This window comes from Giraffa tippelskirchi, chromosome 1, assembly GCF_054371585.1.
Source record: "Giraffa tippelskirchi isolate mGirTip1 chromosome 1, T2T-mGirTip1v1.2.pri, whole genome shotgun sequence".
Lineage (NCBI taxonomy): Eukaryota > Metazoa > Chordata > Mammalia > Artiodactyla > Giraffidae > Giraffa > Giraffa tippelskirchi.
The window spans coordinates 180,458,665-180,486,416 of NC_137275.1; the positions used below are offsets into that span (position 1 = coordinate 180,458,665).

The following is a 27,752-nucleotide window of genomic DNA, read 5'->3' on the forward strand; positions in this document are numbered from 1 at the left end:
TAACTTACGTGTCATTTATTTGCCATATTTAATCGTCATGACAGTCATTAGATTATTATGCCTATATGACAGATAAAAACAAGCCCACTGAGTAACTTACCCAAGGTCCACAGCTAGTAAATGGAATCTGAAACTATGTCCGTGTGGTGGTTCAAGGGTTCCTTATCTCCCAGTGCAGTAATGCTGTTGTCAGCAGCCTGAACCCCTAGTTACTTGCTGGAAGCTTTTTGTTTTGTCCAAAGAAGGTCTTGCTCCCCATTCAGAATCGATTTTTACTGAGCTGTAATACTCAGCATAGCACATGAAAAAAATCAACATTCGAAAAACATATTAAACATTTCTGTATTGAATACTTATATAGAGAACAATTAGTAATTACAGTTTGAAGTCTTTGGCTTTGACTTGTTTTGACTTTTGCCCTTCAAGCATAATCTCCAAGAGCTGATCTGAAGAAAAACATGAAAATGTATAAAAACTTCCTATTTGCAGCAGTATAAGATAAAAAGTCCTATCAAAGAACTTGAAATTATCTATCTTGAATTTGTTTTTATAAAAAAAAAAAAAGAATGCATGCACCCTGTTAATCAAGCACTGGGGATCAATTGCTCTTACCAGGTACTACCTTGTAATCCTTTTGACAAGACAGGGTAATATTTGACTATTTAAACTTGATCCAAATGTCTGGCATGATGTCAGCTTGTAAGTTACCATTCCATTAGAAGTGCTACAAAAGCATAGAAGCAAGCTGTCTTACCTCCCAGGATTACATGAGAATACCTGTAAGGCACTTTGCATAGTGTTTGCATGACACATGGAAAATGCTCAGTAAATGTTAACAAGTTATCATTACCTTTGATCAACAAACAGTATAGCTGTTTTTCTATTTTACCCAGATTTGAAAAGGGATAGCCAGACACTGATATTAAGATCTATCATAAACCCTAAGGATACAGAAAACTTGTCCCAGCAAAGCTCCCCCACACCCTGACTTAGACATCATCTAGAAGACCTGGCCCGGGGTCTGGGGTGCAGTGGTCTACCACCATCCCTGCTGGTTCCTGGGATGTGAATCCAGCTTGGCCAGCTTTTGCCTTTACTGCTAAAAGCTCTTCCTCCTACCTCAATCAAGGGTTTGCTTTGGTCGCTTATTTCTCAGTTTTAGCTCTAAGCTAACACTTTTGAACCCATTCTATTGCTCAGCTCCCACCCTTATTATAGAAAAAATGGTCACACACTCGGTGTTTTGCCCACCAGACCTGCTGGACCTTAACTGAAACTTGCTGTGAAGCCATAACATACATAATTATTAAAGCATTATTTATACAAATGTTTGAATCATTTATGAGGATTTTGGTGAATTCTGAACAGGACCAATCTAAATTTCCACACTGTAGAACAGATCACTTAACTAAAAATCACATTTTCTCATATGTCAGTTCATGGCCACACACAGTACAAGTCTTCCGATACATGTCATCCTCTAGGTTTTCTTCAGCCCCATACTCATGTTGATGAGCAACTGTTTCCTTTTTCCATACACTGCTTCTTACTGCTCGCCGTAATTCTAAGGAAAAAATAAAAGCCAATTGTTCAGTGGTGCTATTCAGCTGAATTAAAAATCCATTGCTTTTCAGCTGTGTTTAACCAAATATGGCTTATGCCTTAATTTTATAACAAGTCAAGATTAATGATACAGATTTGGCAAGCCTACTTTCTTACCTCACTAGTTTGGCCTGTGGAATCTTTCAAGTCGTTGGTTTTAGTTTGAAACAGGAGGTTCAGAAATGGGGTATATGGATTAGAAGAACAGCAAGAAACTAGATTCAGAAGACATGCAAAGAATAGTTTAAGCAGCTGACTATGGCAAACGATGCCAAAGAATGAGAGGGTAATCAACTGAGATGACTGAGGATAAGGATGTAAGTTCCTTATAGTCAGGAGCTACTTCTCTAAGAGGCAAGTCAAACTCTGTAACAAAACTAGAAAGCCAAGAACCCGGCCACTCTGCTGCTGTTTCATCTTAGAAAAGCTGCTCTTGCAACTGACCTTATGTGTACTGAATTCTTTATTTTATAGAATGACACCAGTATTTTAGGTGACAAATTGCTAGTAATTGTTACAAAGTACAAATAAAAGAATCACTGGCTATTAAGAGCTGGAAAGAACTGTAGAGTTATTTTACTTCATTTTATTTTGCAGGTAGGAAAACTGAACAAAGATGAATAGCAGGGGAACCCAGGTCATGTATTCCAATGTTGAGAACTTTTTCTACTACATCAGACAAAACAGCATTTTCACAAAGAAAAGAATTGTGTTGGATGCTCTGAAAAGCAACCAGGACATTCTAAAGTTCACACTGCATGTTACCTGAGGAAACCAAATGCTTTGTGTTAATTAGAAACTAAGCTAATAACATCTCAGTTTCTAGTTTAATGAATAAAAAGCAAATTTTTTCTACTCTGACCAATGATCCAGCATTGTCTTTGATGGCTGCCCTACCTAAGGGAGAGATGATCATTACCTTCTATAATCTCAACCTTAAAAATCAAAGTACACCAAGTAATCATACATTTTCTTTAATCCATTTTACTATAAGTAGTATCAAAATACCACTTGAATCTTTTTATGTTTAGCCTTTACTGTATCATATGGATAAGCAAACAAATAAGGCTATGTATCAGGCACTGTTCTAAGTATATAAACACATTCAATCCTCACAACACTTTGTAGTAAGTACAACTATCATCCCAATTTTACAGATGAGAAAACCAGCGCACAGAGAGGTTATATAAGTTGCGCCTAAGGTCACACAGGCAGAGGCACAGTCCAGCTCAGTCCATGTTCTTAACCACTAAGCTGTGCTGCCTTTTCATACACTTCCAGTATGAAAAGCACTCTATTTCAGGCTACTTTCAAGCTTCAGTGTATATACTTGTAGATAGTTTATATCTATCATGTTCTTCTAAACTCTAATCTTTATTCCTATATCCTCCCATATTCTGAAGAAGGTTATTTTAAAGTGGGATATTTTTAAAATAAAAAATAAACGGTATGCTAACCAGAACTGCACAGATGCCTCATGGTTTCGGATAATGACAAGAAGACGTTTCTGTTCAAGTTCCAGTACCTATTTTTCAACTTTGTTGTGATGTAAAGTATTCTGGCCACTTTTCCTTTACTACCCAAGAAGAAAATCTCTCAAAATGTGACTGCATGCCAATCACTAAGCTAACCTCTGCCCCATTTGAGCATTCTGTGAACTTAAGAAGAGAGATAAGAAAATTGTTTTCTTAACACTAAAAGAATGCTTAACAAAAATCTACCTTACTATCCATAACTGTCACAACTGAACATAATGTTTTATTCTGACTTTATGGCTTTTCTTCCCATTCTTCAGCTAACCTATCAAGGTCTATAATGACAAGAACAAAGCCTGTCTTGAGTACTTATGGGGTCGCAAAGAGTCGGACATGACTGAGCGACTGAACTGAACTGAAAATTCCTGAAAAAATTTGTGCTAGAAAGGAAGTAATAAAAAAATTTAATAAAAACCCACTGTCTCATTTTTTGCCACTTCTTTCTCCACCTGAACAATCTAGTCCTAAAGCCATAAGGAGTAGCAAGTAAAGCAAGCATCTTGGTAGGGTGGGCAGAGCCCAAGACAAATAAGGAGAGTCTCCTAGAGAGGAGGCAGCACATGAAGGGGAATTAGTTACATTCAGGAGCACCAATCAAATAACTACACATGTTATAAAGGATAATGGAAATCAGGCTTCTGTCAGAAAAAGGAGTTACAAATAAGGAAGTGGAGAAAACCAGAATAAACCCTAAATTTTGGATTAGAACTGGGTGTGAACTCAAGGTTTTAACTATACATTATAGATATGTACATATATTGGCCACCTAATGCGAAGAGCTGATTCATTGGAAAAGAACCTGATACTGGGAAAGATTGAAGGCAGGAGGAAAAGGAGATGACAGAGGATGAGATGGTTGGATGGCATCACTGACTCGATGGACATGAGTCTGAGCAAGCTCTGGGAGTTCGTGATGGACAGGGAAGTCTAGGGTGCTGCAGTCCATGGAGTTGCAAACAGTCAGACACGACTGAGTGACTAAACTGAACTGTTACATATATGCGTGTTTTGAGCTAGAAAGGTGTGCTCAAAGAATGATGAAGACATGCCAAAAGGACACAAGAGCTGGCCTGGAGATACTTCTGTTGGTCCAAATCTGAAGCAATTTGAGCACCAAAATAATTGAGGACAGAAATTAACCAAAAGCCACTGAGAAGAACAGGAATTCATGAAGCCATACCAGTAACAAATAAGTAGGGGAGAGGATGCTATGAGGGCTGATTTCCAACTTGTTAAATGTGGAATGAGTGCTGAAGTTAGAAAACCGTTTTTGCAACAATTATCCTAGGTTCAGGCAAGAGCCACCCATGGATGGATGTTAAATTTAGGAGGAATGTTGAACAGAAGCAGGCACTTACATGGTCTTACAGGACTTTTGCCTATCAAATCAAAAATAAATACATCATCACTAAGGGCAGATGGATATCACATGCCTCCAGACGTGATACCCTGGAAAAGTCGTTATCAGTTGTGTACTATCCAACCTGAAATGAATAAACTGAATCTAACCATCAGGAAACATGAGAAAAACCCCACATGAAAAACATTACTGCAATAAAGACAGGCAGAGGAAGGGGAAAGACTTCAAAAATGCCTATGTCATATATGAAAATATTCCAGAATAAAGAAATTTAGAAACACTTGGTACCTAAAGCCAATACCTGGTCCTAGACTAGATTTTATACTGGAATGAATAAACTACACAGGACATAATTGGGTCAACTAACAAAACTGGAATAAGGATGACAATAAAAATATAGATACTATACTTTGTAAGACAATCTTCCTATTCTTAGGAAATTCGCATTTTTAGTATTTAAGGATAAAAAAAAAGGCTGGCAATGTACACAACCTACTCTTGAACGGTTCAGAAAAATGTGCAGAGAGAATGCAAATGGCATGAAGTGTCAACAATAGGTAAATCTAGGTGAAGAATATATGGGTGTCCCTTGTACCATTCTTATCCTTGCAATTTTACATAATTTTGAAATCATTTCCAAATAGAAACATTTTTAAAAAGGAGCTAGATTGAAGGGACGTCCACTGGCCAAATTTGGGCATTAAGATGAATAAGGCAAAGGAGTACGACAAGGCCATATACTGTCACCCTGCTTATTTAATTTATATGCAGAGTACATCATGTGAAATGCCAGGCTGGATGAATCACAAACTGGAATCAAGACTGCCAGGAGAAATAACAACCTCAGATAGGCAAATGATACCACTCTAATGGCAGAATATGAAGAGGAACTAAACAGCCTCTTGAGGGTGAAAGAGTGAAAAAGCTGGCTTGAAACACAACATTAAAAAAACTAACATCATGGCATCCAGTCCCATCAGTTCATGGCAAACAGAAGGGGGAATAGTGGAAGAAATGACAGATTTTGTTTCTTGGGTTCCAAAATCACTGTGGACAGAGACAAACCTATACAGTATATTAAAAAGCAGAGACATCATTTTGCCAACAAAGGTTCGTATAGTCAAAGCTATGGTTTTTTCAGTAATCACAAACAGATGTGAGTGTGAACCATAAAGAAGGCTGAGCACCAAAGAACTGATGCTTTCAAACTGTGGTGCTGGAGAAGACTCTTTGAGAGTCCCTTGGACTGCAAGGAGATCAAATCAATCCTAAAGGAAATCAACCCTGAATATTCACTGGAAGGACTACTGCTGAAGCTGCAATACTTTGGCCACCTGACATGAAGAGCCAGCTCATTGGAAAAGACCCTAATGCTGGGAAAGACTTGAAGGCAAAAGGAGAAGGGGCTGGCAGAGGATAAGATGGTTAGATAGCATCACTGACTCAATGGACACAAATTTGAGCAAACTCCTGGAGTTAGTTGAGGACAGAGAAGCCTGGCGTGCTACAGTCCCTGATGTTGCAGAGTCAGACATGACTTAAGTGACTAAACAACAACAAGGAATGGACAGACTGTAACACTGACTTGAGAATAAGAATCCATGATTCCAACTGCTACTAAAAAAAGCTCTTCTTTCCAAAAGAAACCAAATAATAACTGTAGCAATAACAGAAATAGAAAGTCACCATTTATATTTACCCTAATAATAACTGACTCAGACAAGACTCAACCTGTGTGCTAAAACCACTGAATGAAACTTAAGGAATGAGATATTCACATAGTGTTAAGAGTCACCCCATAGATTTTCTATTAATTATAAAGGGGAAAGGGTACCTTTACAATGGGGAAATCTGGCAGATACTGCCTTAGTTAAGTGATACCAGGCATCTCCTGAGCTGACTGATCCAAATATAATCATGAGGAAACAAACTGCCAATAAACCAAATGAGGGGACATTTTGGAAAATGGGTAGCCTGGACTCTTCAAAAATTATCACAAAAGAAAAAGGCTGAGGAAAAAACGAGACTCTGGATATGCATCATCCTTGATAGGCCCCTAGATCCAACAACTGAAAAGCTATAAAGGACATTGGAACATCTAGGGAAAGACAATATAGATTATATACTGGGTAACAGCGTTACATTAATGTACAGTTTGAGTGGGGTATTTTTCAGTTAGTAGAAAAATGTCCTCATTTATAGTAGATAAATGCTGAAGTATTATGAATCACAGTGTCAGCAAATAACTCTTAAATGGTTCAGCAAAATTTGTGTGTGAATGAAAGAGAAAAAAGTCAGTGGAAAAATGTCAACATCTGGTGAAATAAAACATTTGTTTAATTACAGATTAGTAATAGTTTTTCATATTACTTCATTTAAGCAACTTAAAACTTTGGAAAGTAGAGGTCAACTACTATTGCTGAGATTGAAAAGAGGGTAGTAAGGTCAGAGACTTCAGAAGAGTGAGAAAAGGTTTGCTAGGCCTCAGGAGAGCTAGGGAAACCTCGGGGGTGGAGAGGGATGTGCCAAGCAGGCCTGAAAGCCTGAGACTGGAGACGAGAACAGCAGTTTGCCATGTTCCCACCTCCTGGTCCCACTGGCCTAGAATTTCACAACACAACAAACTGTGGACTACTTCTCTTGGAAGGTTACAAAATGTTCATGGTAACCATCAGTCTTGCTACTGATTATCTTCAGAGACTGCTTCTATTTTTTACCCAAAGACGTTTTCCCCTAAATGCTTGTTTCAGTGAAAAATATATTTTATACCACTCTAAAGTTTGTATTTCATCCAGTTTAATATCTTAATTTTGCAAAAGAGGCAGCCTGTATTCAAAGAAGCCTAGTGCTGCTTATGAGGTAGACTTACAATAAAAGAACTAGTGGAGGGAGACCACATACTGCTAAATATCTTGACGGGAGGGCAAGAAGTTTTGACACAGGGTGCCCACCGGTAACTAGAGGGGGAAAACCGCAAGGAAATAACAAAACATAAGAAGCTTTGATCTTACTTTGTCCTCCAGAAACCAAGGATAGGAAACTGTGTCCTTCAAACTCTCCCGAGAGAAACCCAAAAATACCCATAAATATAACCACAAGCCCAGAATGTAAAATGTTCACAAACTGAGGAGCCCCCAAATGGGATTTTCCTACCCACTTCTTTTGGGGAAAAAAGTGTACACTAACAAACAATGAAAATTAATCATTCCTTTTTTTTTTTTTTTTTAAGAAGGCTAACCTCTACCAGTTAACAGAACAACAGACTGGTTCCAAATAGGAAAAGGAGTACATCAAGGCTGTATATTGTCACCCTGCTTATTTAACTTCTATGCAGAGTACATCAGGAGAAATGCTGGACTGGAGGAAGCACAAGCTGGAATCAAGATTATCAGAAATATCAATAACCTCAGATATGCAGATGACACCACCCTTATGGCAGAAAGTGAAGAAGAACTAAACAGCTTCTTGATGGAAGTGAAAGAGGAGAGTGAAAAAGTTGGCTTAAAGCTCAACATTCAGAAAACTAAGATCATGACATCCAGTCCCATCACTTCATGGGAAATAGATGTGGAAACAGTGGCTGACTTTATTTTTCTGGGCTCCAAAATCACTGCAAATGGTGACTGCAGCCATGAAATTAAAAGACGCTTACTCCTTGGAAGGAAAGTTATGACCAACCAAGACAGCATATTAAAAAGCAGAGACATTACTTTGTCAACTAAGGTCCGTCTAGTCAAGGCTATGGTTTTTCCAGTAGTCATGTATGGATGTGAGAGTTGGACTATAAAGAAAGCTGAGCGCTGGAGAATTGATGCTTTTGAACTGTGGTGTTGGAGAAGACTCTTGAGAGTCCCTTGGACTGCAAGGAGATCCAACCAGTCCATCCTAAAGGAGATCAGTCCTGGGTGTTCATTGGAAGGACAGATGTTGAAGCTGAAACTCCAATATTTTGGCCACCTGATACGAAGAACTGACTCATCTGAAAAGACCCTGATGTTGGGCAAGATTGAAGGCAGAAGGAGAAGGGGACGATGGAGGATGAGATGGTGGGATGGCATCGCCGACTCGATGGACACGAGTTTGGGTCAACTCCGGGAGTTGGTGATGGACAGGGAGGCCTGGCATGCTGTGGTTCATGGAGTCACAAAGAGTCGGACACGACTGAGCGACTGAACTGAACTGAACCCTCTAGCAGTATTAAGAGAAAGCTGAGTATAACTTTAAAGAAAAACTTTACAGCCACCTTATCTGTGGAAAGGAGCCATGCTAACCCAGAATGTTCTGTGTATTTGCACCAGTTCAAAGTTTCCATCCAATATCAAGGCCACCACATATTGCCTTTTTAAAAATCTAGTTAAACTAAGCACCAGTGATGCCATCATTTCTATTTCTGCCTTCTCGGATTTAAGAGAGTCAATGTGAATTTGAACAATTTGAATTTGCCAACGAGAAAATTCTCTTTCACTTTATCTAAATTTATACATACACACACACACACCTTATACACTATCTATAATTTTATTCTCTAGTAAGATCAATTCTTTCTCAAACTGCTAAAGTAGAAGACCATATTCTAAAAGCAGGTAAATGTAATCTCTTACCTTTCCATAAAGAAGTAAACTTTGTGTCAGCTTCTTTGTGGATCAAAATCAGAAGACCAAGAGGAACCAGGTTCCAATTTCTTTCAACTAAAAAACCTTTTAGACTTGCTTTTATTCCTCTCTGTCCTGAGCCTTCTGAGCAAACTGCATAGTAAGCTCCTCGTTTCTAATCTCTACAGTGTCTACTCCACTCTCAGCCCTCTGTGGCCTAGTCAGGAGGACAGGAACATATCCACCAATCTCTAAAGCAAATCAACAAGAAGAAGCCATAATTAAAGAAGGCATGGCATTGACCTCTGCATATTAAACACCAGAAGACAATGGAATAATGCTTATACAACTCAGAGAGAACTCAGGTTTTCAAATGCAAGAGAAACAGAAAAACATTCTTAGATTTGTAACAGGGTCTTGGAAAATATACCCCTCTAGTAACCACTTGGAAAAACTTCCTCAAAAAACATGCTTCATTCAAACAAGGAATAAACTAAAGAAACCAGTCTTAAGAGCTCCAGGAAAAACTTCAGGGAAAATTCAAACTCTTCAAGGATGAGGAAAATGCACAGTAGTTCATCTGGTGGTTAATAGCAGAAATTTAACATAGTGAGAAATATAGCCAATTATATTTGAGTTTATACTTCTTTTAAAAATTATCTAGGCTAATTGTGTAAATCTTGAAAGAAATGTTCTATTCATGCTATTTAGTAGGAGTGACTATCTAAATAGAACTGTTATTAAAAAAATAAATTAAACAGATGCCTTTTGTTGTCAGTCAAATTATCAGAATTCAGCCGCCTTTAGAGAACATCTTGACCAAATTACAGAAACACTATCTAAGTAAAATTACACACAGACACTTTTCAACAAGTATTTTACTCTGAAGGTACAAGTTCCTAATTCCTTTATCTGTATATTATTGTCTATGCCAAAAGATCATAGGGAAGTGGTTTAAAGAGGCAGCTGAAAGGGAAGAGCTGAGAAGATTCAAGGAGCTGGAGTTAACAAAAGCCTCAGGCTGACATGTGATTAGTCTATAAATATGCCCTCCTCTTTCACACCCCTTAAGGTACCTTCTGTTACCTTACCCCTCCCATCAAGGGATTCCCTGATGCTGGAAGAGAGGAAGGTTTGGGATAAAACATGGAAGATATTAAAGAAAAGGACCAAATTAAATTTTCAAAAGAAGGCTTTCCAAATCCTCTCAATTGGCCCCAGGTATTTTGGAAGACTGTGGTACAGCAGTGGCTAATGGGATGATTCTTCAATGAAATCCTCTTACATGGCACAGTCTGTAATAGGAAACCTCTCTACAAAGCCATAAAAACGTGCTTACTCTCTGATTCAGGAAGCATGTTAAGTACCTATAATTTATATAAAGATGTATTTATCATGAGATTATCTGTCGTAATAAACTTCTTTTAAATTCAACTTTGACTTTTATTCTTCACTGTTAAGTTGATCAATTTATGTATCAAAATTTTCATTTGTAATCAAAATTAAGAATGTCAAATTGGAAACTTGAAACACACCTAACTCTTCTTCCTGTCCCATAATTAAAGAATTAAGTAATAACTCACAAATACGTGAACATTTATACCAAGTCTAAGGATATATAAGTGAATTTTTTACCTGTCTCCATTATATAATATCTGTCAGGGAAAAAATGAAACTCTTCTCTAAAGAGTACTCTCTTAAAGCAGCAAGTGCCGAGCTGCCACGTTCTTATAACAGGTACAATATCGCATAGTAATAGTGCCTGCGGGATATCACTCTGCCCTAGCTCTTGTCTAAGCAGCTTACATATAATGTCTCACTGAGTCCTTACAGAAACTTTTATAAGGTGGGTGGTATTATCATCATTTTTATAGTTGTAGAAACTGAGATACAGAGATAAAGGATTGATAAACTTTTTATGAACTTCATAAATGTCCAGTGATGCTTCCATTTTTATATAAAAAAAAAATGTTAAGGGCCTATGCATAAAAAAGAACTGGAAAAATAGACATTAAACTGTTACTGATGACTGTCTCTGGGTAGTATAATTATGGGGTAGAAGTTCTCTGTAGTTTTCTAACTTCTCTGTACTGCACATGAATTACTCTTATATTGAAAAGGTGGAAAGCAGTCCCTCACAATAAGAAGAAACAAAGTAGGCTGACGTTCAATTTTTTGGGGGGGGCTCTTTTGTTTGTTTTTAAGACATCTCAGCTATCTTCATTCACCCTCCAAAACCTCTTCTAAATCCTAAAAAATAAGCAAAATTACTTATGATGGCTAAGATACTCATTTTAAATGGATCGATTTAGTATATGTACAACCCTGTATATACACAAAATATATGCTATCCATATAAACTAGACACCAGAGTGGGGCTCTATGGTTACTGAAGAACATTTATGCTCTCTTCGGGGCTTCTGCGCTACAGCAACAAGTGCTCTTTGCGCTCCTCTAACACCCTATGTTCATCACTATCACAGTATTTATCACATTATGATGACTTTACCAGTTTTTCTCCTCTGATAAACTGTGATTTTCAGCATTTGTATTAGCACAGTGCCTGGGACATAGTAATTGTTGGATACACTGATGGACAGATGGATAGACAGACTTCTGCACATATGCATACATGGATGGATGGACAGACAAATAAATACAGAGACAGATGGACAAAGGAATGGAGAGTAACACAGATAGACAGATGTAAGGTCAGAGGAATGAATGCAGACTCTCAGTCATGAAATCTTGGCTCCAGTCCCAACTTTCCAGCAACTATGTAACAAGTCACTCTACCTTTCCAGGTCTTTTTTTCATATAAAAATAAAAATGATTAGACAATCTGACATTAGAAGGTACCTTCTAGTTGTTAAGTTAGATGACTCAGACTTAAAAGACATTGCTCCTTTATGTTAAGCAATTAGAGAGGTTTGCTGGTAGAAATCTTCACTTTGGATAACCCTGCGGGTCATATTTAAGACTGAATTGATGCCAAATCCTTAACCAGAGGCACATCCCTGACCCTACTATCATTCCTATACAAAACCATGATTCACTTTAAGATGAGGGCTTACATGGTTTTTTAGAATTGCAGAATTGTGAGGTTTGGACTTAGGACTTTCAAACACCAACCTACCCAAACTTTAAGCCTTTTGTTCTAAATTTATGGAAAAAAAATAAAATTCAACTATATCTTTAAACTGGAAGAACTTAGCTAAAGGTTTTTTGCAAAGCAGTAGAGCACAGTCCTGCATGATGTAAATGCAGCCACTTACCTTTTACTTTTCTATCAAACTTCTTCTGTTTCATTTTTTCTCTATTTTTCTGTCGAACTTCCTTCGCTTCTTCTAATGCTTCCTGACTACCCCAAACTTCAAGAGACCGCTTCACAATCTGAAATACAGAATCCATATTTAAATTAGTTGTGATTCATTGCTGTAAAATAGTTATAATTATTAAATCCATAGGTCCCAAAGAATGATCAAGTAAAATTTTATAAATATTTATTTGAAATTTAAAAGATTTTAAATACTGGTAAGAAAAAAACTCTAATAATATCTATATCTAAACTTATGAAACCCTCAGTAAATAAGTGATGAATCAGATTACATATTTGTGAAGCACAACAGAACCAGGGATGCCTATGTATATATAAATAAAGCTGCCCTCTGGGTGCAATTGCTTTTTTGTATTCACATGAATCAAAGATTTGATGAATTTTGGCAGGATCACCAAAAAAACAATTGCTAACCAATTAGCCATAGCAGATCAAATATGAGGTCATCTCTAAAAATCTCCCATCATAGGAAATCAATCAATGCTACTCTACTTCTGAATCAATAACAGTTTACATCCATTCAACTAATTTCTGATCTTCAAAATATGAATTTTTTTTAAACTCTGGTAGCTGAATGATCTAAAAAGTCTTTATTCTAGTTTAAAACCTTTGAAGTTTATATATCTATAACACATAACATATTAAATATTATAAAGAGTATATACATAAAAATACTCTTTGCAAACATTTATTTACATTTAGGGAAATAATATACACACTGAGAACTTGCTCGAGATATCTCTCACAATATGTTAAGGGGACTAAAATGTCCATCAATAAAGCCAAACTGAAATTTCTTAACACAAAGTGATATATACTGTTATTTCATAAATTCTAACATCACATTTTCCACAATTTAACATCCCTGAAAATGCTGCATCACTAATGTACTTAATGGTATTTTAACAACTGAGTCAAAAAGTGGTTCAGAAGAATTGGACTCTGAATGTAAGTAGTTTAGGAATACCTTAATAAATCTGTGGTACCTGCATTTTCCTTTTTAAGTACACACAAGCATGACTTATAGCAAAAGGGAAAAAAAACTACAGTAAGTCTAATGACACTAGTTCAGTAAAATAAAAGCACCAAGTGATAAGAGAGCACTGGGTTTGTTTAAATACCAGTACTTTTTTTTCATTTTTAATGGTACATAAAATAACGGTGAATCTTTTAATCAACAGTGTCTAACACTTAGTGAAAATTCAGAATATGTTTGGTTTTACACGTGGCTTCTTTATTAGAACATACAGGATTTTCTAGTATATTCCAATCAAACTGTGCTCTAAAGCAAAGCCTCCCAGTATTTTTTTTTTACATAATGGCATGAAAAAGAGTAATATATCTGTACCATTCTCAGGTAGATACAGGAAACCGGAATTAGATTCTAGGCATTTGGGAAATTCCTAAATTTTTTTTTTTATGATTTTATTTGGGGGGTGGGTTGGCAAGGGAAACACGGGCTGACTTCTCTATTTCAAGCTGTTAGTTTCCAAATTGTACTTCTAACATGACCCAACAGTAGTATATTTGCTCCAAAGTGCTACATCAAAAAACATAATAAGTAAACATGTTATTTAATGTCATTATGTATGACTATGACTCATGCAAAACAATAAAACAAACAGGATCTTTTTTAAGTCGATGAGTAAAAACTATAATTATAACTAGTTCGTTGTTAAAACATCACCTAAACGAAGGTTTAAAATGACTGAATATAACTTAGTAGAGACCTGTAATTTTAAGTAGAGTTTCATATCACCCCACTGTGAATGATGAGGATTCTTCTTCACAATAAATTTAAGAGCTGGTTCTCTTTTTTCTAAATCACAATCTTTCAGAAGGTATTCTTGTTTTGCTTCTGTTTTAGTTATAAGCTTGTGTTTATCATCAGCATCTCTGAAAACAGATTAAGTCCATTACATAAAGTAAATAAATTTTCAACTAGCCCCAAAACATAGGGGCATACATGCCAAAAGAAACATATAAATGCTTTTTCCTAAAACTCCCATGGTCAGATTAGCAGCATAAGAATTCCAACAGAAAAATATTTTATTAATTCTGAGAAGCTGTGTCAACAACAGATTCATGTTATTTAACCTTTTAAGAATTTCTTTTTACTTAGGTTCCTCTTTTCCACAAGGAATCTGAAAAGACATGAGTACAGCAAATATAAATGATAACTAAGAAAATATAAAGTTTAAAGTCAGGATATAAGGAATATAAATACACAAGGTCCAACTGCACCAAGCACAGGTGAGTTTCCAGTTGGCTCTTTCTCAAAGCCCAGGTAAAAATGGAGACACAGACAATTACATAGCTCTTCTCATTCATTTGTTCTCCATCTACATGCTAGGTACTGTTCAAGGCACTCAGAATAAAGGAAATAAAATAAACCTTGTTTTCATGAAACTTACATTCTATTTAGGAAAAGACAATCAATAAGCAAACAAGATGACAGATAAAAGTGCTATAAAGTAACACAAAGCACGGTAAAGGAATAGAAATTTCCATTGACTGGGTAATCAGAGAAGGCCACTGGTGAAGGAACATTTGAGTAGGGCCTTTAAGAAGTCAGAGAACATTCCGAATAGCTAGAGAAAAAACATTTCTAGCAGAGAGAAGAGTAAATGCAAAAACTCTAGGACAAGAGTGTGCTTTGCAAATGGAGTTCATAGCAAGAGGGCCAGTGTGACCAGAATGCTTAAAGTTAAGTGATGGTGAGGAGTGATGGGAGATAAAGTCAGAGATAGGCAGGGGTCTTGTGAGCAATGGTGAAGACAATTTTATTTTGAATGGATTCAGTTAAGTTCAGTTCAGTCGCTCAGTCGTGTCCGACTCTGTGATCTCATGGACTGCAGCACGCCAGGCTTCCCTGTCCATCACCAACTCCCGCAGCTTACTCAAACTCACGTCCATTGAGTTGGTGATGCCATCCAACCATCTCATCTTCTGTCACCCCCTTCTCCTTCTGCCTTCAATATTTCCCAGTATCAGGGTCTTTTCAAATGAGTCAGTTTTTTGCATCAGGTGACCAAAGTATTGGAATTTCAGCTTCAGCATCAGTCCTTCCAATGAATATCCAGGACTGATCTCCTTTAGGATGGACTGGTTGGATCTCCTTGAGTCCAAGGGACTCTCAAGAGTCTTCTCCAACACCACAGTTCAAAGGCATCAATTCTTCAATACTCAGCTTTCTTTATAGTCCAACTCTCACAGCCATACACGACTACTGGAAAAACCATACCTTTGACTAGATGGACCTTTGCTGGCAAAGTAATGTCTCTGCTTTTTAATATGCTGTCTTGGTTGGTCATAACTTTCCTTCCAAGGAGTAAGCGTCTTTTAATTTCATGGCTGCAGTCACCATTTGCAGTGATTTTGGAGCCCCCCCAAAAAAAGGCTGTCACTGTTTCCATTGCTTCCCCATCTATTTGCCATGAAATGATGGGACCAGATGCCATAATCTTAGTTTTCTGAATGTTGAGTTTTAAGCCAATTTTCTCACTCTCCTCTTTCACTTGCATCAAGAGGCTCTTTAGTTCTTCTTCACTTTCTGCCATAAGAGTGGCGTCATCTGTGTATCTGAGGTTACTGATATTTCTCCCAGCAATCCTGATTCCAGCTTGTGCTTCATCCATCCCAGCATTTAGCATGATGTACTCTGCATATAAGTTAAATAAGCAAGGTCACAATATACAGCCTTGCCGTACTCCTTTCCCAATTTGGAACCAGTCTGTTGTTCCATGTACGGTTCTAACTGTTGCTTCTTGACCTGTATACAGATTCCTCTGCCTTTTCTAAATCCAGCTTGAACATCTGGAAGTTCATGATTCATGTACTGTTGAATCTGAATGAATTAGAAACTGTTAAAAAGCCTCGAGTAAAAGGCTATAGAAGAGACTAATGGTGCAAAAGTGGGAGAAGAGGCCAGTTAGAAGACTACTACTGCGGTGGTCCAGGTAAGAGCTGATAGGGGACCAGTCTAAGGCATAATGGTACAGAGAATGAGAAATGAACAGATTCAGGATACGGTTTAAGCCCTTAAATACAGAACCAAATGGATTTGGAATTAAACATGGAATACAGAAACAACCAATGAATGAAGCTGTCCTTTACTGAAACAGTGAACCCTGAAGAGGTACAGGACAGGGGAGGGGAGGGGAGAGGGAGGACAGTTAATAATCAAGAATAACTTTAAGATGACTAAATAATTTGGAAGTATAAACCAAAGGAAGGAAAACTATCATTGTATGAATTCTATAATTGTCGAAGATGTTGGAAAAAAACAGAATGGATGGCTATATTCCTAATTATGTTTAAACTTTTCAAATATTTTTCCAGACTACTACATGTGCTGTGCTCAGTCACTCAGTCATATCCGACTCTTTGCAACCCCATGTAGCACACCAGGCTCCTCTGTCCGCGGAATTTTCCAAGCAAGAATACTGAAGTGGGTTGCCATTTCCTGCTCCAGCAGACTACTACATAACTTTAAGTTGATAATCACTGGCTTCCATTTTCTCATAGAAAAAGGTTATATGTGGTAATTTAGTTCCTGAATGCTATACATACTTTAAAGAGATAACACTGTGGACCTTAACCACTAAGTGCATCGATGACATTGTTATGCATAAACACTGGGAACAGAGTTTATGATTCATAATTCCAACGGGTACCAGAACATTTCCCATCACTGATCATGAGACCAGAAACATCTCCCATTCTATCTCCTAAGGATTCTACTTGGCAACAGGTCAATGGTGCCGGCTCTCAATGTCTGCAGCGGGGACTCTGAAAGGGCAGGTCCACCAGGCATGTGAGCAGTTGATCTGGGGCTGAACATATCAGAAGTGGTGACAGGCAGCGGATAAGAGGCTGAATGAGAATCCAGGGCAGGATCTTCAGGTGTGACAGACACCAACACAGGAATTGGCTGAGGTAAGCAGCAGAAACAGAACCAAGTAAGAGTAGTGAGGGGTAACTTGTGGTGATACGAAAAAAGAAAGAAAGGCTAGAAGAAAAAAAGGAATGACAGAGGAATCTGATTTTTCCTCATCTGTTCTCTTCCCTGCCAATTCACAAGAACAGAAAATGAATGGAAAGAGGTGTTCTGAGTACCAGAACACCTAGTTATACTTTCCTCCTCTCACTGAAGGTGCCAGTCCTCTGACCAAGGTGGTTACATGGTGGTCAAAGAAAGAAAAAACCAAATGGATCCTTGGGGGTGGGGTAAGAGAAGGATTAGGAACCTGCTACTAAGAGATGGTTAAAGTAAAAAGCAAAAGGACGTATCCACGGCAGGCCCAGGGCCATCCTTCTGATTGATGTGGCATGACTGCTAAGCACAGGCTTCCTGTATTTTTTTTGGCAAAATGGAAAACACAGAAATTTTAGGAAATTTCCAAAACAAACAAAAAAATTATTATGAAAATGTTGAATCCAAATGGATCAAATCATTATTTTGCCCTAAACCTACATGCAAACGTTAAACATCAGTAATTTAGAACATGCTCTGAAACAAAAATAAGTACCTGCAATTATCACAAGTTGCCAAATCAAAGTGGTTCATAAGGTAAGAATCCATGAACTCTTTACCACATTCTTCACATATAACATAATCAAATTCCATAACAGGTCCTGAAGAATGGAAAATTCATTCTTAACTTTCCTTTTTTGTGTGTAATTAGAATACATTTTCCTCTATTTTATTAGCTTACAAACATGTATTTTATGACTGATATAAACATATTTACATAAGACAACATAAAACTTTAAGTAATCTTCCCTTTATTAAAAAAGAATTTTAAAGGAAAAAAGAAATGAGAAAGGGAATAATATAAAGGAAAAAATTATCAACTCATTCAGTATTGTTGAACACAAACCACATGTAAAGTACTTGCATTATTAATACTTCCGTACTGCTGCTATAACAAATTACTACAAATTTAGTGGCTAAAATAACACATACTTATTTTATCACAGTCTGTAGTTTACACGTCTGACACAGGTCTCAGTGGGCTAGAGGCAAGTTGTTGGCAGAGTTGCACTCCTTTCTGGAGGTTTTAGAGGGACAATCTATCACTCTGCCATTTCCAGTTATAGAGGCCACCTGCATTCCTTGACTCACGACTCCCTTCCTCCATCTTCAAAGCCAGCAACTGTAGCTTCTTATATCACTATGAGTTTTTCTATGATCACACCTACCCCAGACTCTCTCCTGCCTCTCTCCTACTTTTAAGGATGCTTGTGATTACAGCTGGATAACCCAGAATAATCTCACTTCAAGGTCTTTAACCTTAATTTTATCTGCAAAGTGCCTTTCACTCTGTAAGATAATAAATTCACAGATTCCAGGGTGATTAGAATGTGGACATTGCTGGGGGCCATTATTCAGCCTACCACAGTACTGCTGAGAGTACAAAGATTAGTCCCAAGGTGGAAGCAAGATGGGGGAGCTGCTTACACATAAGGGAGATGGACATAACATGTAACACAGAAAAGAACAGTAAAGAGCAAAACAAAAGTAAAAGAGAGACAATACAGAATTCACTTTCAAGTGGGAAACTCCCTCCATTCTACCTCCTACCAACAGAGTAAATGGCTTCCTCATCTTCATCTGTCTCCACTACTAGATTGAAAATCTCTAAAGGGTAGAGATTGTACTTAGCTATACAACCTCAACACCCACTATAGAAACTACTCCAGGTAAAGTAAAGCAGAATTTTTAAAAAAGATTTCAAATACCTAGCTAAGGATCTTTAGCCTATAGAATTGTTTTCTTTTTATCAGCAAATCTGAAAGTTTTACCAATAAGTCTTTAGGATGACTGCCACTGCCAAGCCCCAACTCTGAGAACTACCACTAGTCCCAGTGGGAAGAAAAATGGAGCTGTCATTTGTTCATAATTCGTTCAACATATTCCTATCACTGCCTCCCCTTACCTACTTCCAATACAAGGTCAATTAATATTCTAGCACTTCTTAATCTCACTAATCTTCAAACCCTAACAAAATCCAAGTTACCCGATGTATGATTTGCAAACATTTTCCCTCATTCAGTAGGTGGTCTTTTCGAAGGTTTCATTTGCTATGTAGAAGCTTTTCAATTTGATGCAGTCCCACTTGTTTAACAAGTAGGACTGGGTTTTTTTGTTTGTTTAATTTTTTAAAAATATATCAGCTATAATTTATTTAAAGTTTTGTTTTCAATTATGAAGGTTCTGCCTTTACGGCCTCTGCTTTTGGTGTCATATCCAAAAATATCATTAGCAAGAACAATGTCAAGAAGCTTTTCATGTTTTCTTCTAGGAGTTTTATGGTTTGTTTTACATTTAAATATTTAATCCATTTTGAGTTATTTTGTATGATGTAAGATAGTGGCCTTGTTTCATTCTTTCCCATGTGACTGTCCAGTTTTCCCAACTCCACTTATTAATGTCCTTTCTCTATTGCATATTCTTGGCTTTTATCATAAATTAACTGACCATAAGTGTAGGTTTTTTCTGGGCTCTCTCTTCTGTTCCATTGATCTACATGTCTGTTTTTATACCAATATCATATATTTTCATTATGATGGCTTTGAAATATAATTTGAAATCAGGGAGCATGAGGTCTCCAGTTCTCTCCTTCTTTTTCAAGATTCAATGGCCATTCAGGGTCTTTCATTATTCATATGAATTTAAAAATTTTTCTATTTCTGTGGGAAAATGCTATTGGAATTTTGGCCGGGTCTGCACTGATTCTGTAGATTGCTTTAGGTACTAGGGACATTTTAACGTTAGTAGCTCTTCCAACCCAGAAGCACAGAATGTCTTTCCATTTAGTTGTGTCTTCTTCCATTTCTTTCATTCTTGTCTTACAGTTTTCAGTGTACAAGTATTTCACCTCCTTGGTTAAATTTATTCCCAGGTATTTTATTATTTCTGATAAATAGGCAGTTGTAAATAGGACTGTTTTATTAATTTCTCTTTCTGATAGTTCACTAGTAGTGTACAGAAATGCAACAGATTTCTGTGTATTGATTTTGTTTCCTGAAACTTCACTGAGTACATTTATTAGTTTACACATACACATATGCATACACATATACATGTTTCAGAAATCATGAGTTCATACCCATGATTTTAATCTATCCAATTTTGATCCATTCCCATAGGGTTCTTTCTTGCCTTCTCCCATTCTATATTTGTATGTCCTTTCTTCCACAATGAGAGCTCTGGCTCCTAACATCAAGAAATACATTCGTCTATTTGAACCAATAATACACCTAAAATAATTTCAAAATTGCTTCCCTCGTATCACTCTACAAAATGAGTTCAGGGATGTTGAAGTTTTTCCCCTTACCCCACCTATCTCAAACTGAGGATATACTGTCAAATACTATGCTCATAAATCATTTGGACTAGTTCCTTCTGTCCTCCCCCTCTTCAATATGAGTTAATTCATTTGGAAAAATACATCCACTTGTTTCTTTGCTTTTAGGTTGTTTACTGTTTCTATATATGTTAACTTAACTTTTTTTTAAATACGTAAACTTTACCAGAAGTATGCATCCTTTTGGGTCAGTTACCCTACTGCTGTGAATCAGAGAGCTGGACAAAAGTTTACCTCCAAATATATTCACTGCAGTAATAATTATTAGAATAGAGAAAAGAAACAAAACAGCTGCATTTAAATGAACCATGGTACAGCCACCAAATGGAATACTATGTAGCCATTAAAAAGAAAGCTCTGAAAGAATATTTGAGAAATGGGGAAACCACTTTTCCTCTAAACATAAAGAAAGAATGTGCTAAATTTTATCTCTTGCATTCAAGACCCTCATTTTAACCTATCAAGACAATTTTAAGTATTTATTTTATCAACCTGTCTATTATAAGACTGGGAGCATCAACTCTAAGCATATAAACCACATTTTTAAATGAATCTGCCAAATTTGTTTAATTTTTAATCTACTAGCAAAACTGCCAAATTTTATCGTTCTTATAAAGTCAACTTGCTCACTGACTAAATGTGTCATTTTTTAACATCAGTTTGCAAAAAATCATGCATGTTATTCAAAATGACCAATCTAGGTATCTATTTTTTGAAAACCCACTTTACCTGGTTGATGAACAACTTTTCCAACTGTATGTTCTTCCTCCTCCTCCTCTTCCAGGATGAATCCTCCTCCTGTGTCAATTATCTTTGGGGCTGCTTTTACATTAGCCATGCCTACAAAAGTTAAGAAGTGGTCAAGAAATGAACCAGGTAAGCCCATATGCTCCCTTGTGTATAAACAGGAACTTTCAAAAATTTAATATATATCAAACAAGACAAGGATGTCCACTATTACCACTTCCAGTCAACATTATATTGAAGGCCCCAGTCACTGTAATATGGCAAGAAAACAAGACAAGCATAAAGGCTAAAAAGGGTAAATCAGTATTTATTCACAGATGATGTGATTATGTAATAGGGGACATCCACAAGAATCTACAATTAGAATTAAGAAATAATACCTAGGAATAGATGTGTAAAACCTCTATACTGAAAACACCACTAACAGAAATCAAAGTCACCTCTCCCCAAATTCACCTAAAGATTCAATGTGATCCCTCTCGAAACCCCAGTAGATGCTTGCATGTGTGTGTTGGGGGTGGGGAGGAATAATGGGAGCTGACAAGCTGATCTAATGCTTGTATGTAAACACAAAGAACACAGAATAGCCAAGATAATCCTGAACAAAACTAGAGAATTTAAACTACCCAGATTTAAAGATTTACTACAAAGCTTCAGTACTTATGACAGTGTAGTACTGAAACAAAGACAAAGAGATCAGTATAATAGAGTCCTGTAATAGATCTACACATATTTACAGCAAAGGCTTAACTTACAGCAAAGGCTCCAAGGCAATTCAGTGAGAAAAAGATAGTATTTTCAATAAATGATGCAAGGATTTATGACTAAGGCACTACTACAAAACAGTGAGAAAAAGATGGTCATTCCAATAAATGAACTTTGACTCTATCGCATACAATATACACAGAAAAATTTTTAAATGGATCACGATCTTGAACATAAAAGGTAAAATAAAGCTTCTAGAAGAAAACATAAAATAACTTTATGAACTTGAGGTAGCCAAAAACTTTTTACACATGACATACACGTATCAACCATAAGAGAAAAACTGCTTAACTGAACTTGACTGAAACTATTATAACTTCAAATTTTATCAAGATGGTGGAGTAGAAGGATGTGCATTCATCTCCTCCTGCAAAAGCACCGAAATCTCAACTAGCTGTTGAACAACTAGGTCAGGAGAACACTAGAACCCACAAGAAAAGATACCCCATGTCCAAAGATAAAGAAGCCACAATGAGACAGAAGTTTACAGAAGCCTCCTAGCCTCATTCACCAGAAAGTTAAAGTATCGATCAGTCGTGTCTAACTCTTTGTGATCCCGTGGACTATAGCCTGCCAGGCTCCTCTGTTTATGGAATTCTCCAGGCAAGAATTCTGGAGTGGGGTGCCATTTCCTTCTCCAGGGAACATATGTATAAGACCATCAGAAGAACAAGAACCACAATCCCACAGCAGCTAGAACAAAAACCACATGACAGAAAGTTAATCACGATGAAAAAGAGAGTTATGTCCCAGGTGAAGGGACAATATAAAACCCCTGAAAAACAACTAAATGAAGTGGAGCTAGGCAACCTTTCAGAAAAAGAATTCAGAATGATAGTGAAGATGATCCAGGATCTCAGAAAAAAGAAGGGAGAAGATGCAAGGAATGTTTACCAAAGAGTCAGAAGTACTAAAAACAAACAAACACAGATGAACGACACACTAGAAGGAATCAACAGCAGAATAACTGAGGCAGACGAATGGATAAGTGACCTGGAAGACAGAATAGTGGAAATCATTGCTGCAGAACAGAATATAGAAAAAAGAATGAAAAAAAAAAAAAAAATGAAGACAGCCTAAGAGACCTCCTGGACATTAAACATACCAACATTTGCATTATAGGGGTCCCAGAAGGAGAAGAGAGAAAGAAAGGACCAGAGAAAATACCTGAAGAGATAATAGTTGAAAACTTCCCTAACATAGGAAAGGAAATAGTCAACCAAGTCCAGGAAGCACAGAGTCCTAGGCAGGATAAACCCAAGGAGGAACACACCAAGGCATATAGTAATCAAACTGACAAAAATGAAAGACAAAGATAAAATATTAAAAGGAACAAGGGAAAAGTGACAAATAACATACAAGGGAACTCCCATTTGGTTATCAGCTAGTTTCTCAACAGAAACTCTACAAACCAGAGGGAACTGCACAATATACTTAAAGAGTTGAAAGGGAAGAACCTACAACCAAGAATACTCTACCCAGCAAGATTCTCATTCAAATTTGATGGAGAAATCAAAAGCTTTCCAAACAAGCAAAAGTTAAGAGAATTCAGCACCACCAAACTAGCTTTACAACAAATGCTAAAGAAACTTTTCTAGGCAGGAAACACAAGAGAAGGAAAAGACTTACAGAAGATAAACCCAAAACAATTAAGAAAATGGTAATAGGATCATATATATTGATAATTACCTTAAATGTAAATGGATTAAATGCATCAAGCAAAAGACAGACTGGCTAGGCAGATGAAAATGTTCATGTACACACTTCCACTTAACACATCACTCTGCTTGACCTCCCAAGTTGTATGTAATTATTTTATATTGTTAAGTTAATCTTGTTCCCATTATGCCTTGCACAGAGAAGGCAATGGCACCCCACTCCAGTACTCTTGTCTGGAAAATCCCATGGACGGAGGAGCCTAGTAGGCTACAATCCATGGGGTTGCTGAGTCGGACACGACTGAGCAACTTCACTTTCACTTTTCCCTTTCATGCACTGGAGAAGGAAATGGCAACCCACTCCAGTATTCTTGCCTGGAGAATCCCGGGACGGTAGAGCCTGCTGGGCTGCTGTCTATGGGGTCGCACAGAGTCGGACACAACTGAAGCGACTCAGCAGCAGCAACAGCAGCATTATGGCTTGCAACTCTAACTATCTTTGATTGCAAAAACTGACAAACAACTTTTACTACTGTGATTATGTAACTATTACTCAATACTGTTGTATCATGATTGGTCAACAGAAAAATAATAGAATTTTATATCACCCAAACTACCATTTAATAGAAAAACCTATAATCACTTTTTAAAATCCAGATGCATATCAGAATCATCTTGGAATTTTTTGAAAAATACAAATGCCCAGCTATTGCTATTCTTCTCCAAAGCTCCAGATATGTTTCTAATAAGCAGCCATGTTTAAAAACAACTGGACTACATGATGATCTTTTATCTAGTTTCTTTCACATTTTATTTCATATTCAGTGCTCCCACTTCATTTAGTTTTCCAATTTCTCCATATTTTTTTTTATGTTCTTTCTCAAGGCTTTGTCAAGTATAGTAGAAAAGCTTTTATATACAAATATATAAACAGTATGTATAATAATTTTAGAAAACATGAATTTTGCCTAACTAAAAAATTTATGACAGTTTGACTCCACTTGCTTGACTTAGTATGAACAGAACGCTCGATTTCTAATTAAAAAAAAAAATAGATATGCAACAAGCAACAAAGGTTTACAGTACGGATACCAAGCCCTGCCCTAAATAATTCCAGGTTAGCTGTTTGAATCAAATTAGCCAATCTGAAAAACGTGAAGCACAACAGGTGCCACTCTGTTACCCCCACGAAGGCAGGAGCTAGTGTGTGTCTCCCAGCACGCAGCAAGCACTGCGTATCAGCCCATGTTATATGGATGCATGAAGGAGCTGCTGCAGGACTACTACTCAAATGTGCTATAAGGTCTAAAAGCTTTACACAAAGACCACCCCCTTGGGCCCGTGGAAATTGCAGGAAGAGAGCAGAGAGGGAGAGCTGAGACACTGGCTGGCACCTCCAGACGGCGAGGGAGGCTGCATCCCCAAACTAAGGACGGTAGCTGGACCGCCCAGTGCAGGGAGGAAAGGCCAGGGCTGGGAGTCAGGGTCGCACTGTGGTCTTGGACAGTCCGCAGTGACAATCTCCGACGAGTGGATTCCCTGCCCCCGTCCCCTACCCCTTCCACCCGCCCCTACCCGGGACTGTATGAGTGTCTGCGCTCAGACGCGAGAGGAGGGACGCCACATCCAGGATACGGCCCCTGGTCCCCCAGAAAAGAGAAGAGGCAGGCGCCGCCAAGGGCCCAAACCTCCGGTAGTTGCAGCTGCCGTCGCCGGGTAAGGCCGGGCCGCCAGCCGGGCCTGGCGCAGCATCAGCGCCCGCTGCCGTTTCCGCTCGATGCTCGCCCGCACTGAAGCAGACAGCTCCGTTGGTTGTTCTGAAGCCGCCGGCTCCGACGAAGCTTCCCCGGCGGCGGCCATCTCCAACCTCTCCAGAGGTCCGTGGCTCTAGCTCCGCGCACGCGCACTGGTAGTCCAAAGCGTGCCCAAAGCTCCCCCTCGCGGAGTCGCCAGCACCGCCTCCTACAGGGAACGCACCTGCGCAATTAGAGAAGGAAGTGGGGAAGGAAAGGGCGGTGGGTGAAGTCTGCGCACGCGCTGGCGTGGAAACTACCTGCCAGTTTATAATCCAGCGCAAGAGCCAGTGCAGAGATCAATGATCAGGACCTGGTCATCTCTAAAATAATAGTTTCGCTTGGTAGTTCAGAATATGGGCTTTGGAGTCAGTTCAGTTCAGTCGCTCAGTCGTGTCCGACTCTTTGTGACCCCATGGACTGCAGCACCCCAGGCTTCCCTGTCCATCACCAACTCCCAGAGCTTGCTCAAACTCACGTCCACTGAGTCGGTGATGTCATCCAACCATCTCATCCTCTGTCGTTCCCTTCTCCTCCTGCCTTCAATATTTCCCAGCATCAGGGTCTTTTCCAATGAGTCACTTCTTCGCATCAAGTTGCCGAAGTATTGGAGTTTCAATTTCAGCATCAGTCCTTCCAATGATATTCAGGACTGATTTCCTTCCGGATAGACTTGTTTGATCTCCTTGCAGTCCAAGAGACTCTCAGTCTTCTCCAACACCACACTTCAAAAGCATCAATTCTTCAACACTCAGCCTTCTTTATAGTCCAACTCTCATACCCATACATGACTACTGGAAAAACCTTAGCTTTGACTAGACGGGCTTTGTTGGCAAAGTAATGTCTCTGCTTTTTAATATGCTCTCTAGGTTGGTCATAGCTTTTCTTCCAAGCAGCAAACGTCTTTTGATTTCATGGCTGCAGTCATCATTTGCAGTGATTTTGGAGCCCAAGAAAATAAAGTCTGTCACTGTTTCCATTGTTTCCTTCATCTATTTGTCATGAAGTGATGGGACCAGATGCCATGATCTTATTTTTTTTTTTTTCTTTCCCACGCCCCACTCCCACCCCCATCCTGATCTTAGTTTTTTGAATGTTGAGTTTTAAGCCAGCTTTTTCACTCTCCTCTTTCACTTTCTTCAAGAGGCTCTTTAGTTCCTCTTCGCTTTCTGCCATAAGAGTGGTGTCATCTGTGTATCTGAGGTTATTAATCCCTGCAATCTTGATTCCAGCTTGTGCTTCATTGAGCCCAGCATTTTGCATGATGCACTCTGAATATAAGTTAAATAAGCAAGGTGACAATATACAGCCTTGATGTACTCCTTTCCCAATTTGGAACCAGTCCATTGCTCCATGTCCGGTTCTAACTGTTGCTTCTTGACCTGCACACAGATTTCTCAGGAGGCAGGTCAGGTGGTCTGGTATTCCCATCTCTTTAAGAATGTTCCACAGTTTGTTGTGATCCACACAAAGGCTTTATCATAATCAATAAAATAGAAGTAGATGTTTTTCTAGAACTCTCTTGCTTTTTCTATGATCCAATGGATGTTGGCAATTTGATCTCTGGTTCCTCTGCCTTTTCTAAATCCAGCTTGAACATCTGGAAGTTCTCGGTTCATGTACTGTTGGAGTCTGGCTTGGAGAATTTTGAGCGTTACTTTGCTAGTGTGTGAGATGAGTGCAATTTTGCAGTAGTTTGAACATTCTTTGCCATTGCCTTTCTTTGGAACTGGAGTCAGACTTGGGTTAAACGCTATCCCTGACACTTGCCGTCTGCATGACTTCAGCAAGTTATTTAACCTGAATTCAGTTTCTCCAGTAGTAAAATGAGGATAATTACGGAACCACTTCCATGGTTGTTGGGAGGATTAGATGTAGCCTTTTAGCACAACGCCTGGCACGCAGAAAGTTTCCAAAACTGATGGCAGCTAGTAGTAACAGCAGTGCCAATTCAAGACAGATCAATAGATGATTGGTCTGAATACACAGAA

The 27,752-nt window shown here is 38.1% G+C and overlaps 1 protein-coding gene across 2 annotated transcripts; it reads right to left on the reverse strand.

Annotated features, from left to right (window-relative positions):
• Positions 1-25,873, reverse strand: XPA (XPA, DNA damage recognition and repair factor). Of its 2 annotated transcripts, XR_014059900.1 has the most exons (7): positions 25,657-25,873; positions 21,528-21,638; positions 17,958-18,063; positions 14,157-14,322; positions 12,365-12,482; positions 9,099-9,340; positions 1-1,564 (listed from the first exon to the last, which is right to left on the reverse strand). XR_014059900.1 is itself a non-coding variant. In XM_081511389.1 (6 exons), exons 1-6 carry the CDS (start codon positions 25,826-25,828, stop codon positions 1,416-1,418), a joined length of 822 nt encoding a protein of 273 aa, XP_081367515.1. In that variant the 5' UTR covers positions 25,829-25,873; the 3' UTR covers positions 1-1,415. The 2 variants fall into 2 exon arrangements, 1 of the variants encoding a protein (XP_081367515.1); XM_081511389.1 differs by lacking the exon at positions 9,099-9,340.
• Positions 25,874-27,752: the final 1,879 nt, after the last annotated feature.